At 47.3% G+C, this 24,433-nt stretch overlaps 1 protein-coding gene across 3 annotated transcripts in view; it reads left to right on the top strand.

Moving 5' to 3' along the window:
* The window catches only part of Cnksr3 (CNKSR family member 3), a 90,685-nt gene extending 70,867 nt beyond the window's left edge, over positions 1-19,818 (top strand). For 2 of the 3 annotated variants that reach the window (XM_005065906.4, XM_040728398.1), the window contains 8 exons: positions 76-195; positions 1,877-1,936; positions 6,736-6,804; positions 7,200-7,346; positions 12,463-12,587; positions 14,877-15,085; positions 15,541-15,630; positions 18,281-19,818. In XM_005065906.4, coding sequence (XP_005065963.1) covers positions 76-195; positions 1,877-1,936; positions 6,736-6,804; positions 7,200-7,346; positions 12,463-12,587; positions 14,877-15,085; positions 15,541-15,630; positions 18,281-18,579 — 1,119 coding nt within the window. In that variant the 3' untranslated portion in view covers positions 18,580-19,818. Of the gene's footprint in view, positions 1-75; positions 196-1,876; positions 1,937-6,735; positions 6,805-7,199; positions 7,347-12,462; positions 12,588-14,876; positions 15,086-15,540; positions 15,631-18,255 lie in introns of all 3 variants that reach the window. The other variant, XM_021224617.2, reaches the window with a different exon arrangement.
* The last annotated feature ends 4,615 nt before the right edge of the window (positions 19,819-24,433 follow it).

Below are 24,433 nucleotides of genomic sequence, written 5' to 3'. Positions count from 1 at the left end.
TTATGCCTGAGGTGTGTCTCTTTAAAAGTCACCTTGAGATAAGCCTGGTTAACGATTGAACTCCCTCAATTCCAGGTCAAGGTTTTGAATGGCATCTGTGACAAAACAATGCGCTCAACTGCGGATCCTGTTATGAGCCAGTGTGCGTGCCTGGAGGAAGTTCACTTACCAAATGTTAGACCCGGGGAAGGCCTGGTAAGAAGTTTGGTGGTTTGTAAGCATTAGACTGTGTCTTACTGTCCTCACTGAGTAGTGGAGATACTATATTATTATATAGTTAGGAACTTTGCCATCTTAAACTCTGTTAAGATAATTATCTTTCAAGCATAAAAACTCTACCCTTTGGTCTTCACAGATTAATTTTTGGTGGGGGGCTTAGCAATGCAAGGAGATATAAAACATTTCCACAAAGGAGGGATGGTCTGTGGGAACAAACAGCACCTATTCTGGAGGTCTCTATTAGCACTTAAGATAGGTGTGAGGAGTCAGGTGGAAGGAGATGACTCCTAAGAAAATTTCAGGAATGGTTCTTTTGTCCTGTGTGAGGCATATAATAGCAAATTCTCAGGATGCCTGCAGGTGATGTCTCACGGGATTAATTTGCGGAGCTACAGAAACCCAGGGGGGCTCATCGACCCGCTCAGAGCTTTCGAACCAGCTTCCATGTGGGCTTTCTCATAGGCCTGCTGAGCGGATGACCCTAAGTGATGATGCCAAGTGCCCAGTGCTGAGAGCACAGAACTTACGCAGTGGGAGGCTGTAGCTACTGATGCTGGTGACGGCGACAGTGGGGGACATAGGGGAGGAAGTTGGAGTCACTGATGTATACATTGCTGTGAGGGATAGCAAAAAGAAAAAAAAATCACTGTCAACAAGCCCAAATTCTCAAAGGCTAGAAGTGCACTCTTGCTTGGCTCTGAAGTAAAGGCACAGTCTAAAACAGGAGGAATTCCTGGGTGTGAGTTTGTAGTCAGAAGTTAAATCTGATCCATGCCCCGAGTGGGTCGAGATGGAATTGTCCTTTTGTGATGGCTGGGGGAGGAATGTACAGTTCTGTAGGGTAGACGCGCATTGACTTCAGATAGAAGCCTTTGAGAGGAATGCTGGGAACCTTGAGGGTTTTAGGATTTGGAGTCTTTTTGCAGAATGGTATGGGTTGCAGATTAGACAAGTTGAGTAGAGATAATCAGGTAAAACTGTCTGACCCTGTCTGCCCCCTTTTCTGTCTCCCTTCATCTTGTAATAGTTTAATAAGAATGAACACTGATATTTGGGCTGTCAAGTTGTAGAGCTATTTATCTGGTAGTGTGGTATTTTGCCTGTTTGCTTAAAGGTGTCTCATGGGATAGCATTCCTATCCATCCATCTTTTGGAGCTCTGTATGACAGAGCATTGGCAGCTACTGATTTGCTGTCTGTGTTATATTAATTCGCTTGCTTCATCTGCAAGCCCGTTCTGCCTTACAATGGGGCTCTCAAAAGTCATCCCATGTGTACCACTGATACCAGATGGAGCCAACTGCATTGTTTTCCTGGGAAAGCAGCCATGGTCGGAGAAGAGGAGCCCTTGTTTGAAATGCCTGGCTCACTGAGCAGGCCTGAGAAAATTCCTCCATCATAAGAGTTGTGGCAGGACCCTGTGTGCCCAGTACACGCATTATAATATCAAAGAGATTGCCCATCTGATCTCATCTACTGGTGTTCAGTTGTTCCGTTCTCTCTCTCCATGCCCTTTGGATTGAATTTCCTGGTATTTTGGAAGGCTGAAAAAGCACCCAATGTTCCAAAGGGATGGTTCGATGTTTTGAAAGTCTGTCTTGCTGCAGGTCTCTGTGAATGTTGAAATAATGGGTTAATATGTTGGTGACTCCCTCTAGGGCATGTACATCAAATCAACCTATGATGGACTGCATGTGATTACTGGAACCACGGAAAACGTAAGTGTGCTCTTGTGAGGTATGAAATCCCTTGTGTGCTTAGACACATGTGACACAGCTCTGAGCTTTGGTTAAGTGTGCACGTGATGTTACCTGGGTAGGATGTGAGAGAGCTGCTGTGATGGCCTGTTGTGTTTATGCTGTGATGGCCTGTTGTGTTTATGCTGTGATGGCCTGTTGTGTTTATGCTGGTGGATTGGCTGCTCCTTGTTAGCAGGTGTTGTCAGTTTATTATTTAAATTGCCCTTTATTGCTCTGGTTCATGTGTGCCGTGGCATCTTTTTTTTCCCTCCACCTTCGTGCTAATTATTCCTTTTACACCATGGAAGTGTGAATCCAAAAGTAGAAAAATAACTCCTTGTTGTCGTGAGTCATTCACAGTAGAACTGGAGTTGGTAGCTGTATGGTGTGTGTGTGTGTGTGTGTGTGTGTGTGTGTGTGTGTGTGTGTATGTGTTTATATGCGTGTCCTCATGTATGTGAGTGCATATTTGTGGAGGACAGAAGTCAATGTTGGGTGTTGGCTTCAGTTGTCCCCACTTTAACTTTTGAGATAGGATGTCGTGATTGGCTAGGCTGGCTGGCCAGCAAGCCCCAGGATTTCTCCTATTTCTGTCCCTCGGCTCTAGGGTTATAGGAGTGCTCCGCTGTGCCTAGCTTTCTGCCCGGATGCTGGAGATCTGAACTCAGGTCCCGGGTGACAGCAAGCACTTTGCCCACTGAACCTTCTCCCCAGCCTTGGGATTGCTCATTATCCTCTCAAACATGAATTTGAGAAAAGTAGAGCTAAGTAAATGTGTTTTTCTTGCAACCTAAACTACGGCTAGCTCTTGAATGACATTGGCATGAAGTAGGAATATTTCACCAGCTCCCCTGTGCCTATGTAGAAGAAGCAAATGTTTGAGTCATGAGTCTGTTTAATCAGCCAATGGAGGAGGAGGAAATAATCCCAAAATATAGGGGGAAATTTGGCAGCCCCCCCTTTTGGTAAAATATGACGTGAGCTCTGATGAATGCGTGCTACAGCTCTTGAGTGTTATGGTAAGAAAATAGCATTGCTTGAGGTAGTGAGTGAGTTCTAAATCAGTTTTGTAGCTCTACGTGGATGATGGTGTGTCTTTAAGTATTCCCTGTTGGCAATAAGAAAGATCATGGGAATCAAGAGGAATTTTTAAGTTAAACTCTCTGTGTGTGTATGTGTGTGCACGTGTGTGTGTGTGTGTGTGTGTGTGTGTGTGTGTGTCTGTCTGTCTGTCTGTCTGTCTGTCTGTCTGTCTGTCTGTGTTTATTTGCACCACAAGAGTGCAGGTGCCTACAGAGGCCGGAGGCAGTCAGATCCCTTGAACTGGAATTACAGGTGGCTGTGAGCTATCTGATGTGGGCGCTGGGAACCAAACCCGAGTCCACTGCAAGAATAGTAAGTGACCTTAACTGTCGAGCCGTCTCTCCAGCCTACACGAGGAATTTCTGTACCTTTTCACCTGGTAGATGATAGTGGCACAGGAAGCTTTGATTTGGTCCTGACATACTTCCAAAGGAGACAGGCACATGCAGTCCTTTATGTAAATTGCCTCCACTTTGTATCCCTTTGGAGAAATGGTGTTGTCCCCCACAACCACAGCAAGAGCAGACTCAAGTGCCACACCATACGGTGTTTTCAAGCAGGAGGGACTCAGAGGATGGTGACCTTCAGTCTTCAAGGACCGAAGCGGCAAAGTCTTGTCATCTGGTGTTTATGCTGTTCAGCTTGACCAGACTCGGGCAGTTCCAGACTCACCCTGGTCTTCTTGAAGCCACGTTACTCTTTGATGAACGTGTGGTGTGTGTGTGTGGTGCTACCATAAGGCTCAGGTCCGCCGCTCTCCTCTTCTACTCGCTTTTGTTTAGGGATAAGACTTGAACAGGAGACTAAACAATGCTGCTTAGAATCAAATGAAATGTCAGTGATGAATAAAGATTGTGTCTTCCCCAAATTCCTACTGGAATCACAAACCTGGGCAACAGACCTAGGATTTACCTGCGTATAGTCTGTTCCAGAACTGAATGGAAGCTGCCCTGGAAGGGGGCTTACTTGTAATCATGTTAACCGGTAACAAAAGTCAAGAGCTCATTTAATTCCATGTGGTAACCCATTAAAATTATTGTCCGTTACTTTAGTCTTTCAACATGCATTTATCGAGGGCCTGGCATGAGCTTAGACCCTGGGCTAAGTCTGTAGTTGTGTCTGGGGAGTAGTCATGATCTCACTTCTCAAGGGTATGCTCTGGATGCTCTACATGGATTCATGGGTGTTTTGTACTTGGCTGGCAGTGGGAAATGCTGGCTCCAGATCAGTTCTTCAGCCGTGGACTTGGAGTGTTGGGATGAAGGCGAACAGTGGTGGGCAGAGATCACCCCTGCTTTCTAGTTCTGTGTGCTCCCACCCCGGGCTCCAGGCCGATACAAAGCCAGCAGACGGTTCTTAGTAGTGCAGTATGTGTTTTTGGAGTGACCTCAGCAGTCAGGGTCAGACAGATCATTCCATGGTGTTCTCTATCTGACTTCTTTCTGGATGTTGTGACCTTATTCAGGAGCCCAAACAGCCCTCTCCAGCTTCAGAAGAGTGGGGCATTGTCCTCCAGGTCATCACCTTTCTGAGAGCACATCTCAGCAGGCATCCTTTTTCTGTAGTCCCACGCAAGGCGGAGATAAGCATGAGCTCCTTACTTGGGGAAAATTTTGGTATCAGGCTCTCTGGTTATCAGTGTTCTGCCCAACACAGCCCTGCGTCACCTGACGGGACATCTGAGAAATGAAGGAAGACACGAGGATCCTTTGGAAGGGAAGTCCGTTGAGGACAGTAGTTCATGTGTTTTAAGATTGTGTGCCTATAAACAGGGACTTCCTGGCCTTGGGGCTGTGTCTTATGAAATGAAGTTTGCCTCAAATGAATCCTCAGTCCATGGAGGTGAAGTAGATGGTGCTTGATGGGGGTCGGATTAACTTCAGCAGCCGACACACTGCTGAAGGAAGGAGCATCCATCTTTAAAAAGAAACTGAGGAGGAAGAGGCTGGTGTCTCCTCCCAGTGTTGAGCTGGTTGCTAGTCTCGGTGAGGCACTGCTGTTGTTATGGCAACCGATGCACTGTTTTGAAAATAACCAGCATAGTTACCTGTGCCTTCATCTGAGGCAGTGTTTCCACAGTTGAACGCTGCCAGCTAATTTCTTGTTGAGCCTATCACAGTTGGTTGGGTGAGAAAAATCCAGCCAGTGTGTTTGAGTTTTGTTGCCCGCCCCCATGTTCCAAGGTGCTATTTTGTCTTCAGATAACTGTAAATTGAAGTTTCACCCACTCAATGTACGTTCCAAAATTAAATACTCTGACCTAGATAGTGTTTAATTAGAAACCCAAGGTTTATCTTTTCTCTCCAATCATGTGATATGTCTTAAACAGAAAGAGTTTTCACTTAATGAACAAGAATATTCTAGGCACCACATTTGGTGAAGGGCTTATATCTTTTTGTGAATTTCTTTGTAGTCGTAAAGTAATAGTAGTGGATAATTCAGGAGGGGCAAAGTATACGTTCTTTTCTTTCCTTTTTTTTTTTTAAATTATTTATTTGTATTTTTGTGGGCATTGGTGTTTTACCTGCATGTATGTCTGTGTGAGGATCCCAGATTCCCTGGAACTAGAATTAAAGACAGTTTGTGAGCTGCCATGTGGGTGCTGATAATTGAATTCCGGATCTCTGGGAGAGCAGTCAGTACTCTTAACCGCTGGGCCACCTCTCTAGCCCCTCATTTTTTTCTTTTTAGAAAGTCTTTCTTCGTGCATGATGTGTGCATGTAGTATATGCATGAGTATATGTGTGTATGTATGGTATGTGTGTGTTCTTTTGTGTATGTATATACCCGTGTGTGCGTGCTTGCGTGCCTGCCTGCGTGCGTGCGTGCGTGCGTGCGTGCGTGTGTGTGTGTGTGTGTTCCTATGAGTGTGGGTATGCACATGTGCACATGCCACACTGTGTGTGTGTGTGTCGGTCAGAGGACAACCTTGGGTGTCAGTCCTTGCCTTTGACCTTGAGACAAGGTCTGCTGTTTGCCACTGAGTACCCCAAGTAAGCGGCCTGGGAGCTTCCAGGTTCCTCTCTCTGCCTTTTATCCTGCTATAGGAACATAAAACACACACACCCTTACCATGTCCAGTCTTCCCGAGTCCCTGGGCACCTGACCTTATGCCCCACTCTTGCCTAGCTAGTAGTTTATCTCTGAGCCATTCTCCAGCCTCCGAGTCTTGTTTTCTTACTAAAGCCATACTCATAACCTGATGATGAAAACACCTTTTTCTTTAAAGAAATAAAATTTGTGTTTCTGTTAACTTCTTATCTAATGGCTTTATGGTAATTTATAAAAGGAAACAGAAAACATTATGTTTATTAATAGTTACGGCGATCCTTACCCATTAGATGGCTCATCTGTTTTTTGCAAGGTGAGTGACTGGTGATGGGGACTCATGTAAAGTTTTCCATTTACTTAGAGTCAAATTTCTGGCTTTTGTCAGCCGACCATTTCAACAATATTCCCACACATTTCAAATTTCCAATGAACTCAGGTGTAAATGGGCGGTCATCCACCGCAGCTAACATCATAGTAGATTGCAAGGGACTTATGTGCCAAGACCCACAGACCACTTTAATATATTGTTTTTGTTTTTTCTTGAGAAAGTTGTATTTCTGTTGTCATTGTCTGCAGAAGAAAGGCGGAAAGAGAGAGCCAAACACCTAATCGAGGTCTCTCTCTCTCTTTTTTTTTCTGTGTAGTCTCCTGCAGACAGGTCTCAGAAGATTCATGCTGGTGACGAAGTCATTCAAGTTAATCGGCAGACGGTGGTGAGTTCACTTACTGGGATGTAATTTTCCCACCATAGCTGTGCACTTAAAACCCTGTGTATGGGGTCAGAATAGGACATCAGGTCTTCTAGAGCTGTATTTGCAGGGAATTGTGAACCACCCAACATGGGTGCTGGGAATCGAACTCCAGTCTTCAAGAGCAGCTAGTGCTCTTAAATGGCGGAGCCATCTCTACAGCCTTTATATTAAAAATAAAAACAAAAACAAAACAAACTTACTTTGGACCCATCTTCAGTGCCTGAAGTAGTGCCAAGGTGAACATATTTGCATTGACCTATTTTCTCATACCCTGAATTTCCTTGAGATAAGTTCACAGGTTGGATTTTTCATGGCTCACGAGCATGTCACCGCCCCCTCCTGTTCCCTCATTCAAGGTCGGGTGGCAGTTGAAAAATCTGGTGAGAAAGTTGAGGGAGAATCCTACGGGTGTGGTGCTGCTCCTGAAAAAGAGGCCCACGGGCTCTTTCAACTTCACCCCGGCCCCTCTGAAGAACCTTCGGTGGAAGCCGCCTCTCGTGCAGGTATCTGTGACTATTGCAGACTTTCATCTAGAACAGACTTTGTCAACACCCCGCTCCCCCCCCCAAAAAAAAACACATTGAAATTGAAGGTGATTTGTTTTAGGAGCTGGTTTGCCTGCATGAAAATGTAAGCTCTAGGTCTTTGCTGAACAGTGTGGTAGCCGCTTGCCCGTATGTGACTGTTAAATAATTGAAAGGCCTATTCCTCCATCGCACTGGCCACATTCCAGGTGCTGAAGAGTAGTCAGTCACCTATGGCTGGTGCTGCCCCCGTGGACCACACAGGCAGAAGGCTCACTGATTTTCAACATGCTCTGTGACTTCTCCCGGGGATACACGAACAAATGTCCATTTACTCCAGGTAGGGCAGAAATCATTCCACCAACATCTGTCTGAGTGAGACAGTCAGTTTTGGGGGGTTACTTACAGGGGAGCATGGTGACTCAGGCAGCTTTGTCATCGAAGAGCCCACCCCAACATGAGGGACAGCTCACCTGGGACGCATCCTTAGAATTCCCTGCATGGCTAACAGGCATCTCTGTCAGTCCTCAGAGTGTGTCTATCTCTCTTTTTCCTGGCAGCTGTTACTACTTGTGTAATGTTGGGGGAAATTCTTGTGAATTTTGTAATTTTGTGTGTTTAGTTTCTTTTTGTTCTTTGTTTTTTGGGACAAGATTTCTCTGTGTAGCCCTGGGGGTCCTGGAACCGGCTCTGTAGTCCAGGCTGACCTAGAACTCACAGAGATTCGCCTGCATCAACCTCCTGAGTGCTGGGATTAAAGGCATGCACTATCACCCCCCTTTCTACTTCTTCAGAGCCCCCCTTTTTTCTAGGAGGAATGTTTCAGTTGCAGGAAAATAGTAGTCAGCACTTGATACACTACACACGACTCAAACCCTGATTTTAGGGCTCCCACGATGCTGAGTTCTTAGACTCACTTTGCAGAGGAGCAGGTGTGGATGGAGAATTTAGCTCAGCTATTTCCCAAACGGCTCCACACCATTTCTTAGGCACAGTTCAGAATCCCAGCCTATGTCGGGGCATAAAAGACAAACCAACTTTAGGTGAGTTTTGTTGTTTAAAGCTTCTGTGAGTATTACCAGCATTTATTGTCTCAGCTGAACTTAAGGGGCTCAGTGACACCTCCCCAGCCTCAACAAACACCCTTTAGCCACTGAGTCTTAGTTTTCACTTCCCAATAATATTGTAAGCCTTTGCTTCTGTTTTGAGAAAAGTCCTTAGCCAAATGTAGTGGTGTGCCCTTAACACCAGGAGGTGAACCTCCTAGCCTGGGTTCAGAAAGTTCCTTAAATCTTAGATTGCATTTTGCTTGTAGGACTGCCTGTGGTTCTACTTTGCATCTTCAAGTGAAAGGTGTAGTGCTTCCAAGCTGTGCATGTGAGTGCTTTGTGATACATAATGCTGCAAACGTATCCACAGGCACCGCTAAGGGAGTGGAAATCAGTGCCAGGTAGAGGAGGGAGCAAGAGGGACACAGGCTTTAAGTCCCTTGTGTTCTAAAGTCAGAGAGAGGGGACTGGAGAGGTGTTTCAGCAGTAGGAGCACTTCCAAAGGACTTGGGTTCCATTCCCAGCACCCATACTCTTAACTCTAGTCCAGGGCATCTGGCCTCCATGGTCACTGCATGCACGCCATAGAAGAAAAAACAAAAAACAAAAAACAAAAACCCAACACTCATATACATAAAGTCAAAAGTGTGAAAAATAAATCGACACAAAACTACATAGACATTTACTGCACCGTGCAGCATTTCAAACTTTGTATGTATTGTCATTAACACACATTGACCTCACACACCATTGTTGGCGGTGGAAGTATTTTAGCCTGTTCTCTCAGCAGTCTTCAAGAATGCACGTTGTGTTAGCTGTTGTCATCATGTCTTACACTGGAGAGGTACGAAAGAGAGAGCGGTAGGGACTGCCTAGGCCAGGTGCCTCTTTTGATGAGAAGAGAGGTGGGTGGGGTCTGCAAAGGCAGATGAGGACATGTCATCTTAGCTTTAAACCCACACACCCCCCACAACACGGACCTGTGGCCATCAAGCAGAGGTTGTCTTGGGTTAGGTTCCTAGAGGTGGAGTTGTGATTCCTGTGAAAGCAGTGTTCAAAGGCTGATGAAGAAAGGACAGTTCCAGGCATGGCTCCCTCTACAGGACAGAAGGGGCTTGTATAATCAGGCAGCTGCAGGCCTGCTGGCCCTTCTTAGGAGAGGTGGCTTTGCCTGCTGAGGCCTATATGCTAGTTACTATGCCTGGAAGCTCTGAGTGTCCTTCCCAGCCCCTGCTGCAAGTATCTCAAGCCTCTAAGTTGGCTTGGTCAGTTGGGTTAACGTAATAGCTGAGATGTGCCAGGCTAGAAGGCATAGACTTTACCCCCAGGGGTCAGGTTGACGCCTAGTTTTATATTCTTATCTGTGTTACTTTACTAGGGTTGCCATCACAAAGTTCTACAAGCCGAGTAGTTGGGGTTCAAGGTCAAGGTATACAGGGCTGGTCTCTTCTGAGGTCTTACTCTCTGGCTTAGGAATAGTTACCTTTGCTCTCTGTCTTCACATCCTCCCTCTGTGTCTTTGTCTTATTTGGACACGGGTGGATTGAGTGTATCCTGTGTTCATTTTAACTTGATCACCTCTTATATGATATCCAAATACAATTGCATTCTGAAGGACTGGGGCGGGGGTCACAGGACCCCATCATAGGAATTTTGAGGGGGGCTTAGTTCGTCTCATGACATTGTCTAGACACAAGAAACATCATATAGGAGGCTTCCGTGGATGCCCAGATGTGAAGTGACGAAGTTCTGAGCACGACTAGTGATGAGGCGGTTCATAAGAATGACTGATGATTTGAGAGACCTTGGAGATGAGGCCCTGCTTGAGTCCCCAAGCAACACTGTATGCGTTAATGTACCAGCTCCGCCATGCATCGTCTCTGAGCTTGGAGTGAGATGCTCAGCCTCCTAAACCTCACTCTCATAAAGACTGCTGTCGAGTATTAGAAAAGGCTTTGGGGTAAACATGGGGGGAGGTGCAGGTAGGGGAGAAGCAGGTGTCAAAGCCAAGGAGGAAACCATTATGAGGGAGAGATGGCAGGTGCCATAAGGATGACAGAGTTTGAGGTGGCAAAGGAAAATCCATGGGGATGTATTCAGATCAGAGGGGACGTCAAGTATAAATAGACGCTAGGCTAGTTCATCCCTTGAGTTCCGGAAATGGACTTTGGAAGGGGGCACGCTTCATTTTCTCTCTCTTCCTTACGGTGCAGCCTGAGGAGGAGGAGCTAGGTCGAGATGGAGACTCACGGGGAAGCAGCCACTATGAACAGAAGAGGCTGCTATGCGGCTCAGCTACCAAATGCTCTTGCTGTGTCCAAGGCTGCCTGCAGCACATAAACACCAGTAGACACGACTGTAGGCTTGCTCCGCTCCTGACGCCGCGTGTTTCTCCTGCTCGGTCTTCCATGGTCACCATACCTGGGTGCCCAACACTCCTGGGAGGGATGTCATCTAATCCCTCTCCGTACCTTTAGTGTTGTCCTTCCGCACGGGAGATGTTCACCGTTCTGTTTTTAGGCTGCAACCTGACAAATGAGGGTTTTCCTAAACAGAGGTCATCTTTCATGGTGGAATTCTGGGGAGAAAATGTCCTATGGGAGTGTCCCAGAATACTTGTGGCTTACAGGGTTTGGAGGATAGGGATTCTGTCCCTGTGTTTTCAGATGCGGGGATTCGTTGATTTATCGGATGTTGATGAATTAAGGGCTCGGGTTGGGAGATTGTTAGAAGACCAGACAGAGCCCAGGCCTTTGTGCTTTTCTATCTATTCTCAGTGTAGCTGCCACGTTTCATCTCTTGCTGGGACATAGTTCCCGTGGACACAGTCCACACAAGCTGTCAGACCCTTCCAGTTGCTGGAATCCATTGCATCCATCTCACCCTGAGGTCAGAAGGGAGTGCTTCCTTCCCTCAGAGTGTCTAGCATCGACTTTCTGGCCTTCACCAATGGTTCCCATAGTAACTGAGAGGACCTGGCTGGTCCTTTCCCAACTGGAGCCAGTTGGTCAATGCCATTGCTAGATGGTAGAAGAATAGATAGAAGGTCTGTTAGGAGATTTTAGAATGTAATCCTCTCTGCTCATGCAAGCCTCATACAAGATTGAGTCGGCTAAGATCCTGGCATGAATCCCCCAGCACAAGAAGTCTTTTTGGTTTTTTAGAATTTTAGAATGTAAGTCCCCTCTGCTCATGCAAGCCTCACACAAGATTGAGTCGGCTAAGATCCTGGCATGAATCTCCCAGCACAAGAAGTCTTTTTGGTGTTTCGAGACAGGGTTTGGAGGCTGTTCTGGAACTAGCTCTTGTAGACCAGGTTGGTCTCGAACTCACAGAGATCCACCTGCCTGTGCCTCCCGAGTGCTGGGATTAAAGGTGTGCGCCACCGCCGCTGCCGCCCACCACCACCACCATCACTACCTGGCAAGAAGTCTTAACACTGTCTGAGGAGCCGCTGGCAATTGCTGGCTGCTGGGTGGAGAGTTGGTTTTCTTTAGAGATGTGGAATGCATTGCTAAATTCAACAGAATGAGCTGTGTATAAATACACATGTCCTGTACCCTTAGCATGCGTTACCTCAGTTTCCACAGCTGCCCAGCTGGATACCGTTCTTGTTCCTGTCGATTCCCATCTCATAGATAAGACACGAGAAGCTGAGAGACTGCCTCAGCAATACACAGAGAATCAGGATAGGCAGGATCACACCCAGAGCCCCAAGGCCACGCTCCTAATCTGAAGGACACCGCTGTGTGCTGTTCTCAACCAGCTGGGCTGTTAGTGTCAGTTTTACAGAGGAGGAAACCGAGGCATGGATTTAAATGGTTTTCCTAAAGCTAACGTTGAAACCGACAGCTTCTAAAGTCCTCTGTGAGTGGATGGCCTCATGGAAGCTTGGATATTGAGCACTGTTAGTGGCCACGAGTGTGTGGGTGAGCTCTGACTCTCCCTGTACTCAGGCCGGTTTGGTTTGGGATGGGGGAAAATTATACCATGAATAATCTCCAAATTGACCTCTGCTTTCTAACTCCGTGTGGCTCTCCTTGCAGACCTCACCCCCACCCACCACGACCCAGTCCCCAGAGGGCACCATGGATGCCTCCCTGAAGAAGGAGAAGCCAGCCATCCTGGACCTCTACATTCCTCCCCCGCCCACTGTTCCCTACTCTCCTCGGTATGTAGTCCCTGTTTCATAGGGTGGGCTGGCTGTCTCTACATGGTAGCTGCTGAGCCAGGAAGTCACTTTACATAAAACGACATGACTCACTGTGTGGGACTGTAGGGCTGGGCCTCACTTCACGGGGCTTGAAAGTGACACAGTTGTAGTGAGGGCCCTTTAGGAAAAGAGTGCCAGCAGATCTTACTTGTGAGAAACTTACAAAAGTCTGTGCTTGGGGACCTCAGAACCGGGGCTGCTTGGAGATCCCTGTAGCTTAAGTTATGCCAACTCCATGACAAATACATTTGTGGGGAAGAAGCTAACAGTGTTGTGTGAGAACCATTAAAGTTGTTGCCTGATTTTACCAAGAAAGATTGTGTATATTCGAGTCACATACACACACACACACACACATACACAACAAACACATGTACACACAGACACACATATACGAATACACATACATGGACCCACATAGGCACACATATACACATAGACACACGTCTACAAAAATGCACAAACACACATATACATACACACATACACGTGAATACATGTATGTATAGTCGATATACATTACATATAATACACATGTACATACATGGTACACACACACATGCACAAACCCCCAGACATTTACCCACATGCACATAAACACGCGCACACCTACTCTGAAACGTTGTGAGGTGATCTGAGTTGAAATGCCTGTGAGCACGCGAGCGTGTGCTTGTGTACGTGGCTGTGATGTGGGTAGTGGAGAGGTCACAGGAGGGACAGTGGTGGTTGAGGTGTGTGCTCCAGGCTTACCCGTGGATGCTCACACACTGACATATGCCAGTGACACTAGAGGAAGTCATTTTATTCAGCGAGTGCGGGGCCAGGTTACCTCTGGGCACAAAGCAGACTGCAGACTGCCGCCATACTACCAGTGTCTCCTGAACTGGTCAGACGCCATCTGGGATGAACGCCTGCATCATGAGGCGGAGCTGGAGCTCCGTTTGTTGCAGTGGATGTGCCCGCTCGTTTGTCCCTGCGTATCAGGGTTTCTGCTGCTTTTTGTGTTTCTTGCCCTCGAACAGAGCTAAGTTGCCCTGTGGTCTCCTTGATTTACCCAGAATGAATGGTCGTGTGTAGTGATTTACCTGATCAAGTAGCAATTTGCCATGCAGTGATTTACCTCAACTTCGGTGATCAGAGACCTCTGGTATCTGGCAGGTGTCTTCCCTGAATCACAGGGTCCTGTGGTATAGAGTTGGAGTGAGTTGAAACTTCAGGGGGTGTCATCTCTGCACATGGGGCCCCTAGAACCTCACAGGCCAAGGCGTGGGTCATTGTGTCAGGAACTGTAGGGAGATGGATTCTCTAGGCCCCTGATCCTGGGCTTCAATGACAGTGTCACAGGCATAATGGCAAGAAAGGGGCTGTGTACTTAGGCAGGCAGGGAGCTGGGACTTCCAGATCCCTTTGCGGGAGACACATGGCTGCACACATACACACAGGCCACCTGTGAATCCCTTCTGAGGTATGAGAAATGCCAATGGATTCAGAGAAACAAGTTTCATCACAAGGAGTCATGAAAGCTTGCGAGTGAGGAGGGTGTAGGGTGGGTTCGAACTGTCGAAGGAGGTTCTGGGAAGGTGAGGGGACTTACCTGGGGATGTCACTCACAGGCTCTGTGACCCTCTTTGTTCTGTATTTGCCCAGTTGGCTTCTACTGATGGCCTTACAAAATTTGTCAAATGCAAAGAAAGAAAATTGTGTATCTGGTAACTTGGGCTCAGGTACAAACCGAGATTTGCCGTATATTGAAATTTCAGTAGGGTTAGGGATGGAATTGCTGATCCAACCTATTTTTTTTTTTTACTGAGTTCAGAAATAGCCCCCCTTCTCTGGTTTCTGAGAAGTACCCTTGACAGTGTTGGAAGAATTTTCAGTATACGTCAGGAGCCCTCGTGGCTGGATCTGGGCAGTGACCCTACTTTTGGCATGAGGAAAACGGTGCAGTGGTGTGGAAAAGGACGTTCACCCAGAGGACAGAGTGTGGGCAAAGCAGAGCTGTGTTTTCAGGGTGTGCTTCTTCTGTGTAAACAGGAGAAGGCCGTGTTTGCTCAGTCGTAATAGGCTCATGGCCTCTGTTCTTCTGCAAGACGTCGTGTGGACTTGAAGGGGTAATTGAGTTGAGTAGTAGTTAGTGAGCTGGGAATCACATGTGCCCACGGTAGCTTGGATGGACTCCTGTTGTTCATTCCCCGGCAAGAGAGAGCTGGTCTGTGAGCTCCCTAGTCACCACACACTGTCTTCCAGGGACGAGAATGGGAGCTTTGCCTATGGAGGACCCGGTAAGAGTAAACAGCAGCTGCCGGGGCGTAAGGGTTCAGAGTCCCCTAACTCCTTCCTGGACCAGGAGAGCCAAAGACGTAGATTTACCATCGCCGATTCCGATCAGTTGCCGGCTTACTCGGTGGGAACCAGTGTTCTGCCCACAAGGATGAGAGGGAAGACACCATCTTATGGTGAGTTCTCCCGGGTGCGTCTTGCCCTGCTGTTTCTCTTCGCTTCTCTTCTCCACCCCTTCCTTACTTGGGACTCAGGCACGGACTTGGCAGACTCTGAAGGTGATCCGAGGAAAACATAAACCTCAATGAAATTCTAGGTATGAGCCCTTTATTCATCTGGCTAAAGCAATGCCTTGTTGAGTCATTGCTCTGCCTGGCATCAAATCCCAGCTGGGTGAGCTCACATTACAGTTTTAACTTTAGCATTGGAGACTCCAGGGCCCAGTGTTAGCATGCCTTTATCCTAAGAGCTCTCAGTGTCAACACGGGGCTTTAAAAATAGTTTTATTTTAAACTTTGTCACTGTTTCTATTTACATGGACATGGTTGGGAGCTAAGTTATGAGTGAAGAGAGAGATTGTCTTCAAGTTGATAAATGTCACTAACCCTGCCTCATCCTCTGGTCTCTGAAGGCAAACCCCGGCCTCTGTCCATGCCTGCCGATGGGAACTGGATGGGGATTGTGGACCCGTTTGCTAGACCTCGAGGTCATGGGAGGAAAGGTATGTTTTATCTAAGCAAACCAAAAGCACTGAATGGTGTCAGAACCCGAGCCACCCTGTGCTTTCTCCTGAAGGTGACCGTGTTTCTTGAGGGCCAGCTTGTCATCAGTAAGTCAGGCCTGCTGAAGGTTGCTAGACTAGTGTGCTTGTTTCCAGAATTGGGAACTCTGTATCTTGCTAGAATCTAGTCAGCATTGTGGCTTTTTAAAAGGTTCTAGACATAAATGGTCCACTTTTTAAACAAATCATCCATTAAACATCCTTAATTGCATGATTTTTTAAAACTTGAGTTTTGATGAATAAACAAATCCTCTTTAAATTATTAAGGCATAATTACTGTCTGAAAAACTGTTTTTAATTCACTGTAATTGGTTGCTAGTTATTACACCCAATCTTTAGGAAAAATTTTAAAATATTTTTATGCTGGGCACAGTTGTGTGTGCTTTTAATCCGAGCACTTGGGAGGCAAGGACAGGCAGATTTCTGGAGTTTGAGGCCAGCCTGGTCTACAGAGTGAGTTTCAGGCTGGCCAGGGCTACATAGTGAGACCTTGTCTCAAAAAACAAAACGTTTGCCTGTTTTTTGCTAGATAGGCTCTGATTTCCAACACTGGATGGAAATTATAGCATTACCTATGTGATGATGAAATTTAGAACAAGTGAGGTAACACGAGATGGGCTCTGGGCTGGGAAAGAAAGGACAGAATAAACTCTGACGGCCTCACCTTCCAAGTGAGCAAGCCACTCCCGACAGCTCCCAGGTAAACCTGTCACCTGTGTGCTCGGATTATACTAACACGACAAAGGGACGAGATGCCAGTCTGTGGTTTCCGATGTTCCTGGTGTGCAGAGCAAAGTCTGCAGCAGTCAGCAGGTGGCAGGGCTGGCCTTGTTTAGATTTACAACGCTGACACCTTCATTGCCATTCCCTGGGCATGGACCTAGCCTGTACTCCTTCAGATGTGGTATAGGGGAGGGATTGGGGCTCAGGAGGACTTCCTGACTACTGCTGCAGAGTGATGCTGTCTCTCTGCACATGACCACTTAAGAAAGAACAGCAGTGCTCCTGGGATGGAGTCCACCCCTCTGGGAGTGAGCAGTGCTCCTGAGATGGAGTCCTCCCCTCTGGGAGTGAGCAGTGCTCCTGAGATGGAGTCCTCCCCTCTGGGAGTGAGCAGTGCTCCTGGGATGGAGTCCACCCCTCTGGGAGTGAGCAGTGCTCCTGAGATGGAGTCCTCCCCTCTGGGAGTGAGCAGTGTTCCTGAGATGGAGTCCTCCCCTCTGGGAGTGAGCAGTGCTCCTGAGATGGAGTCCTCCCCTCTGGGAGTGAGCAGTGCTCCTGAGATGGAGTCCTCCCCTCTGGGAGTGAGCAGTGCTCCTGAGATGGAGTCCTCCCCTCTGGGAGTGAGCAGTGCTCCTGAGATGGAGTCCTCCCCTCTGGGAGTGAGCAGTGCTCCTGAGATGGAGTCCTCCCCTCTGGGAGTGAGCAGTGCTCCTGAGATGGAGGCCTCCCCTCTGGGAGTGAGCAGTGCTCCTGAGATGGAGTCCTCCCCTCTGGGAGTGAGCAGTGCTCCTGAGATGGAGTCCTCCCCTCTGGGAGTGAGCAGTGCTCCTGAGATGGAGTTCTCCCCTCTGGGAGTGAGCAGTGCTCCTGAGATGGAGTCCACCCCTCTGGGAGTGAGCAGTGCTCCTGAGATGGAGTCCTCCCCTCTGGGAGTGAGCAGTGCTCCTGAGATGGAGTCCTCCCCTCTGGGAGTGAGCAGTGCTCCTGAGATGGAGGCCTCCCCTCTGGGAGTGAGCAGTGCTCCTGAGATGGAGTCCTCCCCTCTGGGAGTGAGCAGTGCTCCTGAGATGGAGGCCTCCCCTCTGGGAGTGAGCAGTGCTCCTGAGATGGAGGCCTCTCCTCTGGGAGTGAGCAGTGCTCCTGAGATGGAGTCCTCCCCTCTGGGAGTGAGCAGTGCTCCTGAGATGGAGTCCTCCCCTCTGGGACTGAGCAGTGCTCCTGAGATGGAGTTCTCCCTCTGGGACTGAGCAGTGCTCCTGAGATGGAGTTCTCCCTCTGGGACTGAGCAGTGCTCCTGGAATGGAGGCCTCTCCTCTGGGCGTGGACGACTTGGTGGTTTTAATGCATTCAGAATTGCACCAATGCCTACTTCCAGAACACTCCCATTACACTATAAAGTGTTCTTTCTGTGCCTGGTGGTGTTCATGCCTAATTCCACCTTCCTCAGCCCGACAGTCACCGGTCCACGAGTTTGCTGATTTTGTAAATAGGCATGTACAGTATATGACTTCTTTGGGTGGTAGCAGAGGATATTTCTTCTACTTAGGTAAGAGACAGACTGGTAGTGAGTGTAGGGTAAAGCCTTTTCCTTGCCAGCCGCTCCACAGCCTCCCAGCACAGTGCAAGCCACTGAGGAGCACACAGTCAGTACGTGAGTTGGTGGTATGGAGGTGGAGAAGGTGTTGACATTTCTGATTTAACCATAACACTGATGGTGAACCTCTTGTTCCCTTTACAAACACTCCTGGGGTAGGCCAAGCCATTCACAGGGTCTTTCAGGGCAGAGAGCTGGGTGTGTGTCTACTTGAGTGGTATTAAGTCCAGGGGTTCTTGTTCTCATAGGCTTGTGGGCTTTGTTTGAAAACAGGGGACGATGCCCTCTGCCGGTACTTCAGTAACGAGCGGATTACACCCATCATTGAAGAAAGGGCGTCTCCCGTGTACCGCTTCTCCAGACCCACCACTGAGCGGCACCTGGTGCGAGGTGCAGACTACATCCGAGGGAGCAGGTGCTATCTCAATTCTGATCTACACAGCAGCGCCACCATTCCCTTCCAGGAGGAAGGGCCCAAGAAGAAGGCAGCCGCGTCCTCTGCCAAGGCATCTTCTGGGGAACCTTCACTGCTGGTCAGCTGGCTGACGCGCCTCAAGCTGTTGACTCACTGAGGCTGCTTTACCAGCCTCTTGCCTGTCTCCTGCTAGCAAGTGCCTTCTTCCTCAGTGGACAGCTTCTTCAGACTCCATCTGCAGTGCTCCACAGCGATCTTACTTCATTCCATTTTATTTTATTTTATTTTAAAGCTTGTATACTGCCGTTCCGGGAATTCTGAAGTCGTTGAAGAGCATCTAATTCCAGAGTATCTTAGGTGCTGTTTGTGGAGGCAGAAGGAAGGACAGACACGGCACGGCCTGCTTGTTTTTTTTCTTTGCCTCCCCGTTGTGGGAACATGGAGACGTACTCTGTAAATTGTGTGTTGGCCAGACAACTTAATGTTAGGGACTGGCAGCATTGTTCACTTTTGTTTTCTTGGGCAGCAGGGACGAAGTTTGATGGCTTTTGTCACATGTGTGCGTTGGTGTGTGGTCCAACGTAAGCCTAAGGAGAAAACTTTTGATTTTTAAAGCTATAGACCATATTTATAGGTGTGGCTGTGTCACTGTACCATGGGAGAGTGGTGTGGTAAGTGTGTGTGGTTCTTTGGAGCAGGGCTTCACCTGTAGGTCAGCTGTTACACACCCGTAGCCCCGCCCTTCCACCTGTTTCTATAACAGCCTCATTTAGGAGACCCAATACAGAGTCCAATACAGAGTCCAATACAGACTCTGGAGCACATCTGGATGAGGTGTGGCGTACACAAAGAAGTGTTTTTTTGTGAGGGTGTTGCAATTGTTATATGTGTTGTTCCATGAGGGAGAGAAGCTGTAAGATTTGCTGAGAGCCAAAGTATTCTTCAGGAAAATGAAGCAACAAGATTTAGGGTTTTGGGACATTGGTCAGTTTACATTATTGACCTGTTTGATGTCTGTCTTTTGGGAAAACCTAAAGTCCTTCCCAGTTGTACACATTTTGCTAACTGGAAATATCTCAGAAAGCCTCATGGTCACTGATTTTTCAGCTAGCATCAGGTATTTTGAAAATGTGTCTGAATATTAACTCTTGTTTAAACCGAATGTACAATATTTTGCTAGAATGGAAAGAAGTCCTATCTTGTTAATTTAAGTGTTTTAAATAGAGTTGTATATTTTTCTTACTCTTAGTCATATTGTAATTGAAATATTTCTGTGTTGCGTCATACGTGAAACCCAAGACAAAGGACATTCGAAGTGTTTTCAGATTTACAAGTGACCACTCTGGCCATTGCCAGCACGGGCACTAATATTAAAAGACGAAATAAACCCTCCCAAGCATGTTTGGGATTTTATGAATTTGTGGTAAGTAGAGCTAAGGAAGCGAATGCCAATGGGACTCCCAGAAAAGGAAATTTCCAAGGGATTCTTGGGCAGCGCTGTCGTCAGGCCTCAGCCTGCTCTCCCACACCACTGGGGCTGCCGCTGACCTGCCTGAAATGCAGTTCACTGATGCTCACAGGAGCAGTTAGTAAACCCTCCCGAGGGGGTAAGAGACCCAGCACCCACTTCTCTGTGTGATCTGGTGCACACCAGCAAGTCCCATCAGTGTCTTGAGCCTTGAGACACTAGTATATTGGGTGGGGGTCCCCAGATGAGGCCACAAACAGAGATGCAAGGATTGTGTGTGTGACTGATTCTTCTTGGTACTCAACCCGCAACGTATGGGCAGAACTAGGAGGCCAGGAAGGAGCCACGTGGAGAAGAGCCGGCTCCTGCCAGTTCCCTGTCGGCCTGAGTTGCCTCTGTGCCCAGACATGTCGCTTGCTTTCACTCCCTGGTCTAGAAGAGGGTTCTTCGTATCATAGTCCCAGCGGCTTAATGATGTACAGAGCTTTGGAAGACATGAATAGCAGGGTGGCCACTTGTCTGTGCAGAGAATGGATTCTCAGAACTCGGACTTAATTCTCTGCAGTGCTCAACTCAAATTATTGCAGCAGATGGTATCTCCCAGTGCTGCAGGAAGTCCAGGAAGAGTTCTGGCTTCCTCTACTCCTCTACAGCCTCCACAGTTGGTTTTTTCCTTGTGGTTTTTAATCATTTTTTTTTAGCCTGAATTATGTTTGAGAACTCTTGCTGCTAAAATATTTCGTAAACCTTTACTTTTGAAGCACGTAAGCAACAGCTAATAATAGTTCCTCAAAATGGGGCCGGGGCAGTGTTTGGGTGAGTCAAGAGCTTGCCGCCAAGGTAAGCCACAGCCCCGGCTCAGATCCCCGAGCTATGCAGACTGCCTGTAATCCCAGCACTCCCGTGGCAGGAAAGATGGAGGATTCTAGGAGCAGGATGGCCGGCTAGACAAAGCTGGGACCTGCAAGTTCTGTGTTCAGTGAGAATCACTTCTCGATCTCCACATGCATGTATATGCATGTGCATACACACAATAGAAAAAATGAATTTCTTCCAAATGAGTGGACACTCCTGGGCTCAGCAGTACCCCTTTCAGTGGGGGCAGTGGTTTGACACAGAACATGAGGGATGGCATAGTGGCTTAAAGTGATTTTGAGTCCTGTCATACCCAACCCAGCACCATCCCCTTTCTCAGGAAAGATTTTTTTATTACATTTTAGTTTTTAAAACAAGTTTTAGGTTTAGATATATTTGATCTTATTCTTCACCAAGTCCTTCCAGATCCTTTCCCTCTCCCCATTCACCCAACTTCTAAGTTTTCTCAAAAAACAAAAACTCCCAAACCAAGAAAACAAACTAAAACCACACTAAAACAAAACAAAACCAAAAACCCCACCAAACTGTAACCAAGTAAAAACACACGCACGTGTGTACGCACGTGCACACACACACACACACTATACACATAGACACACAAAACCTGGAAGAGTTGGTCAACTACTTCTGAACATGAGACCTGTCCTGGAGTGTTTGCTATACCTAGTTTCCCTCTATTGGAGAAAACTGTTTATCTCAGCAGATAGAAGTGGCAATTAGTGGGTAAATTTTCATCCATTCATTTATTCATAATAAGATAAATCTATCACATCAAAGTTGGACAAGACAACCCAACAGGGCTGGAGAGATGGCTCAGTGGTTAAAAGTACTGGCTGCTCTTACAGAGGACCCGAGTTCAACTCCCAGCAACCACATGGTGGTTCACAACCATCTGTAATGAGATCTGAAGCCCACTTTGGGCCTGCAGACATACATGCAGATGAACACTCATATAATAAAAGACAACCCAACATAAGGAAAAGTCAAGGTACAGCTCCAGTGGGTACTGAGCCGTAGGACGGCAGTGTAAGGTCGGTCGTGGCTTCCATCAGAAAAGAGCCGAAGAGAAGGTACAAGAATCAGAGATCTGCTCATCTGCACACTCGGGAATCCCATCAAAACACCAACCTGGGAGTCATTATATATTCACAGAGGACCTGGTGCAGAACCGTACAGGCCCTGTGTGTGCTGCTTGCGTCTCTGTTCTCACGCTTTGCTCACGTTGACGTAGAGGTTGTTTTCTTCACGTCCTCGTGTTATAACATCACTACTGCGTTCACCAAATGAGAATCATGGGTGGTAAAAGATGCACACATCAAAGCATTTGGCAGGTAGTGTACTTGCTATGATGTCGCAGCTGAAATGTAAATCAGATGTACATGAAATGCTTCAATATGTAAATGCTCTAGGTAGCATGACTATTGCTATAATCAAAAAGCTAAACTGCATGGCACACACACATACATGGTTCAAAGTCATGATCATGCAGACCAAAGAGACGGTTCAGCAGCACTGGCTGCTCTTTCAGAGGACCTGAGTTCTGTTCCTTGCACCAACATGGTGCCTCACAACCACCTGTAACTACAGTCTAGGGGAGTCTGACATCCTTTTCTGCCCTCCTCGGACATTGCATGTACATTGCGCACAGACATGCATACAGGTAAAACACCCATACACACAAAAATCGTGATCATGGTAGCTCTAAATGAAGCCAAATACAGGCTTGTTACATTGGCCATTTAATACTGGGTTCCCAAATGACGACAGCAATACAACTTTCTAAAATGTGGAGGATTCCAGATAAAGTTCTATAAGACATGTCTATGACACCATCATCCAGAGCCAACTATCCCTGGCACTGTTCCAAATAACATCTGTGAGTTGAGTACCAAGGTCATTCTGTTTTTCATCTGAGGGCATTGTCCAAGAATATGCAGCTGGTGGTGGCAGAGTCAGGAAGAAAATCAAGAAAATGTTCATCCCCGCTCTGTAAGAGTACTTCAATATACAGAACATTGCTTTCCTGAAAAACCCAAAACACTAAGCCTGAGATAAAAGTCCACAGAAAAGTGAAGATGTGGACTCAGATGGTTGTGAACTGCATTTAGAAGGCAACTAAAAGTTGTGCTGTGGGGCTGCGTCTTTATTGTGAAGGACCTGGCTGCCTGCAACATTCATGATGCCACCTGGTAAATACAACTAGACCTGTATTAACATGTCTACTTAGGAAGACTGCCCCTAGGGGGCAGCACCGCCCACTTTGGAGCAAAGCTTTAATGGAAGTCTTGTGCTGACATTTAGGGTTTCGGTTGATGTAGTCACTTTTCTGTTCACTTCTTTCTCAATCCAAACTTCACTATTTTGTGGGCTTTTAAAAAATTTCACTCCCTAGAACATGCATTCTAATTTTCATTTCCATTATCTTCCCAAATCCCTGCAATCTATTACGCAGACAATTTTTCACCTCCAAGAGTCCGAGGGAGGAACTGCTTTTGTTTAAAGTTTTAAAATTGCCAGCAATGGAGAAACCTCTTGCTGCCTTTTGCCAGCCTGGGGTGCATTAGATGGAGATGTGGGCCCAGCGTGGCTGTTTTCACCTGCTGTGTAGGTGTCTCATCAGCACAGATAACTGGTTCGTATTCTCTCCTAGCCTGTTAATAAACAAACTGCCTCATCCCCTTGGTGGTGAGAGGAATCCAAGCCATATCCTTGGAGAGTATATGCGAGTGACCATCTCAAAAGGAATTCATACACTTTTGGCACAGCCATTCTCTAGCCAACGGTTTTGGGAATTTCTCTGTCTTGGTCAGGTTGGGTTTTGCCACAACCAAGTGTAGAATCACGTCAAGGCCAAGGTGCTGACTCATTCAGTTCTGGTTTGCACGCAGCCATCTTGGGGTGGGTGGGCGAGGAAGGAGAGGAGAGAGAGCAAGAAGAAGCAGGGAGGAGAAGGAAAAGGAGGGGAGGAGGAGAGGGAAGAAGTCAGAAGAAAGGAGTGAGGAGAGAACAGGAAGGAGAGGAGAGGGCATACACAAACTTTTCTCTTTTCCCTCCCTCCCTCCTTCCTTCCTTCCTCCCTCCCTCCCTCCCTCCCTCCCTCCCTCCCTCCCTTCCTTCCTTCCTTCCTTCCTTCCTTCCTTCCTTCCTTCCTTCCTTCCTTTCTTTGTAGACCAGGCTGGCCTCGAACTCACAGAGATCCGCCTGCCTCTGCCTCCCAAGTGCTGGGATTAAAAGTGTGCCCTGCCACGGTCTGACTTCACCCTTCTTACAAGGATACTTTGGGGCCTACCTCCTCAAAGCCTCCCCTCCTAGCATGTTCCTAATGGGGCTTAAGGCTTCAGTGTAGGCAGTTTGGGAGGGTACATGGGGACATTGTACCTGTACAATACTTAGCATCTAGAAGGGGAACATTTTAGCATCTTCTGAAGATTGGCCTGAAGGGTACCCTAAACCTGACCTTTCTGGTGTATCTTCAAGGACATGGGAAGCCTCATGTGATGAACCAGGCCTAGAAAAATTGAGCACAGGTTTAGTGACCTGTAGGGACTTACAAAATGGGTTCTGTAACTTGTATTATGGGCTACGCAGTTTGTACATCTTCTTTCTTGGAAATTACCATCATATTTGTTGTGATTTAAGAAAAGTGGTGGAAAGAAAGGTGTCATGT

This window comes from Mesocricetus auratus, unplaced genomic scaffold (genome assembly GCF_017639785.1).
Source record: "Mesocricetus auratus isolate SY011 unplaced genomic scaffold, BCM_Maur_2.0 Super-Scaffold_100018, whole genome shotgun sequence".
In the NCBI taxonomy this organism is placed as follows: domain Eukaryota; kingdom Metazoa; phylum Chordata; class Mammalia; order Rodentia; family Cricetidae; genus Mesocricetus; species Mesocricetus auratus.
The sequence above is the reverse complement of the archived record's forward strand: the minus strand, read 5'-3'. Positions and strand labels throughout refer to the sequence as shown.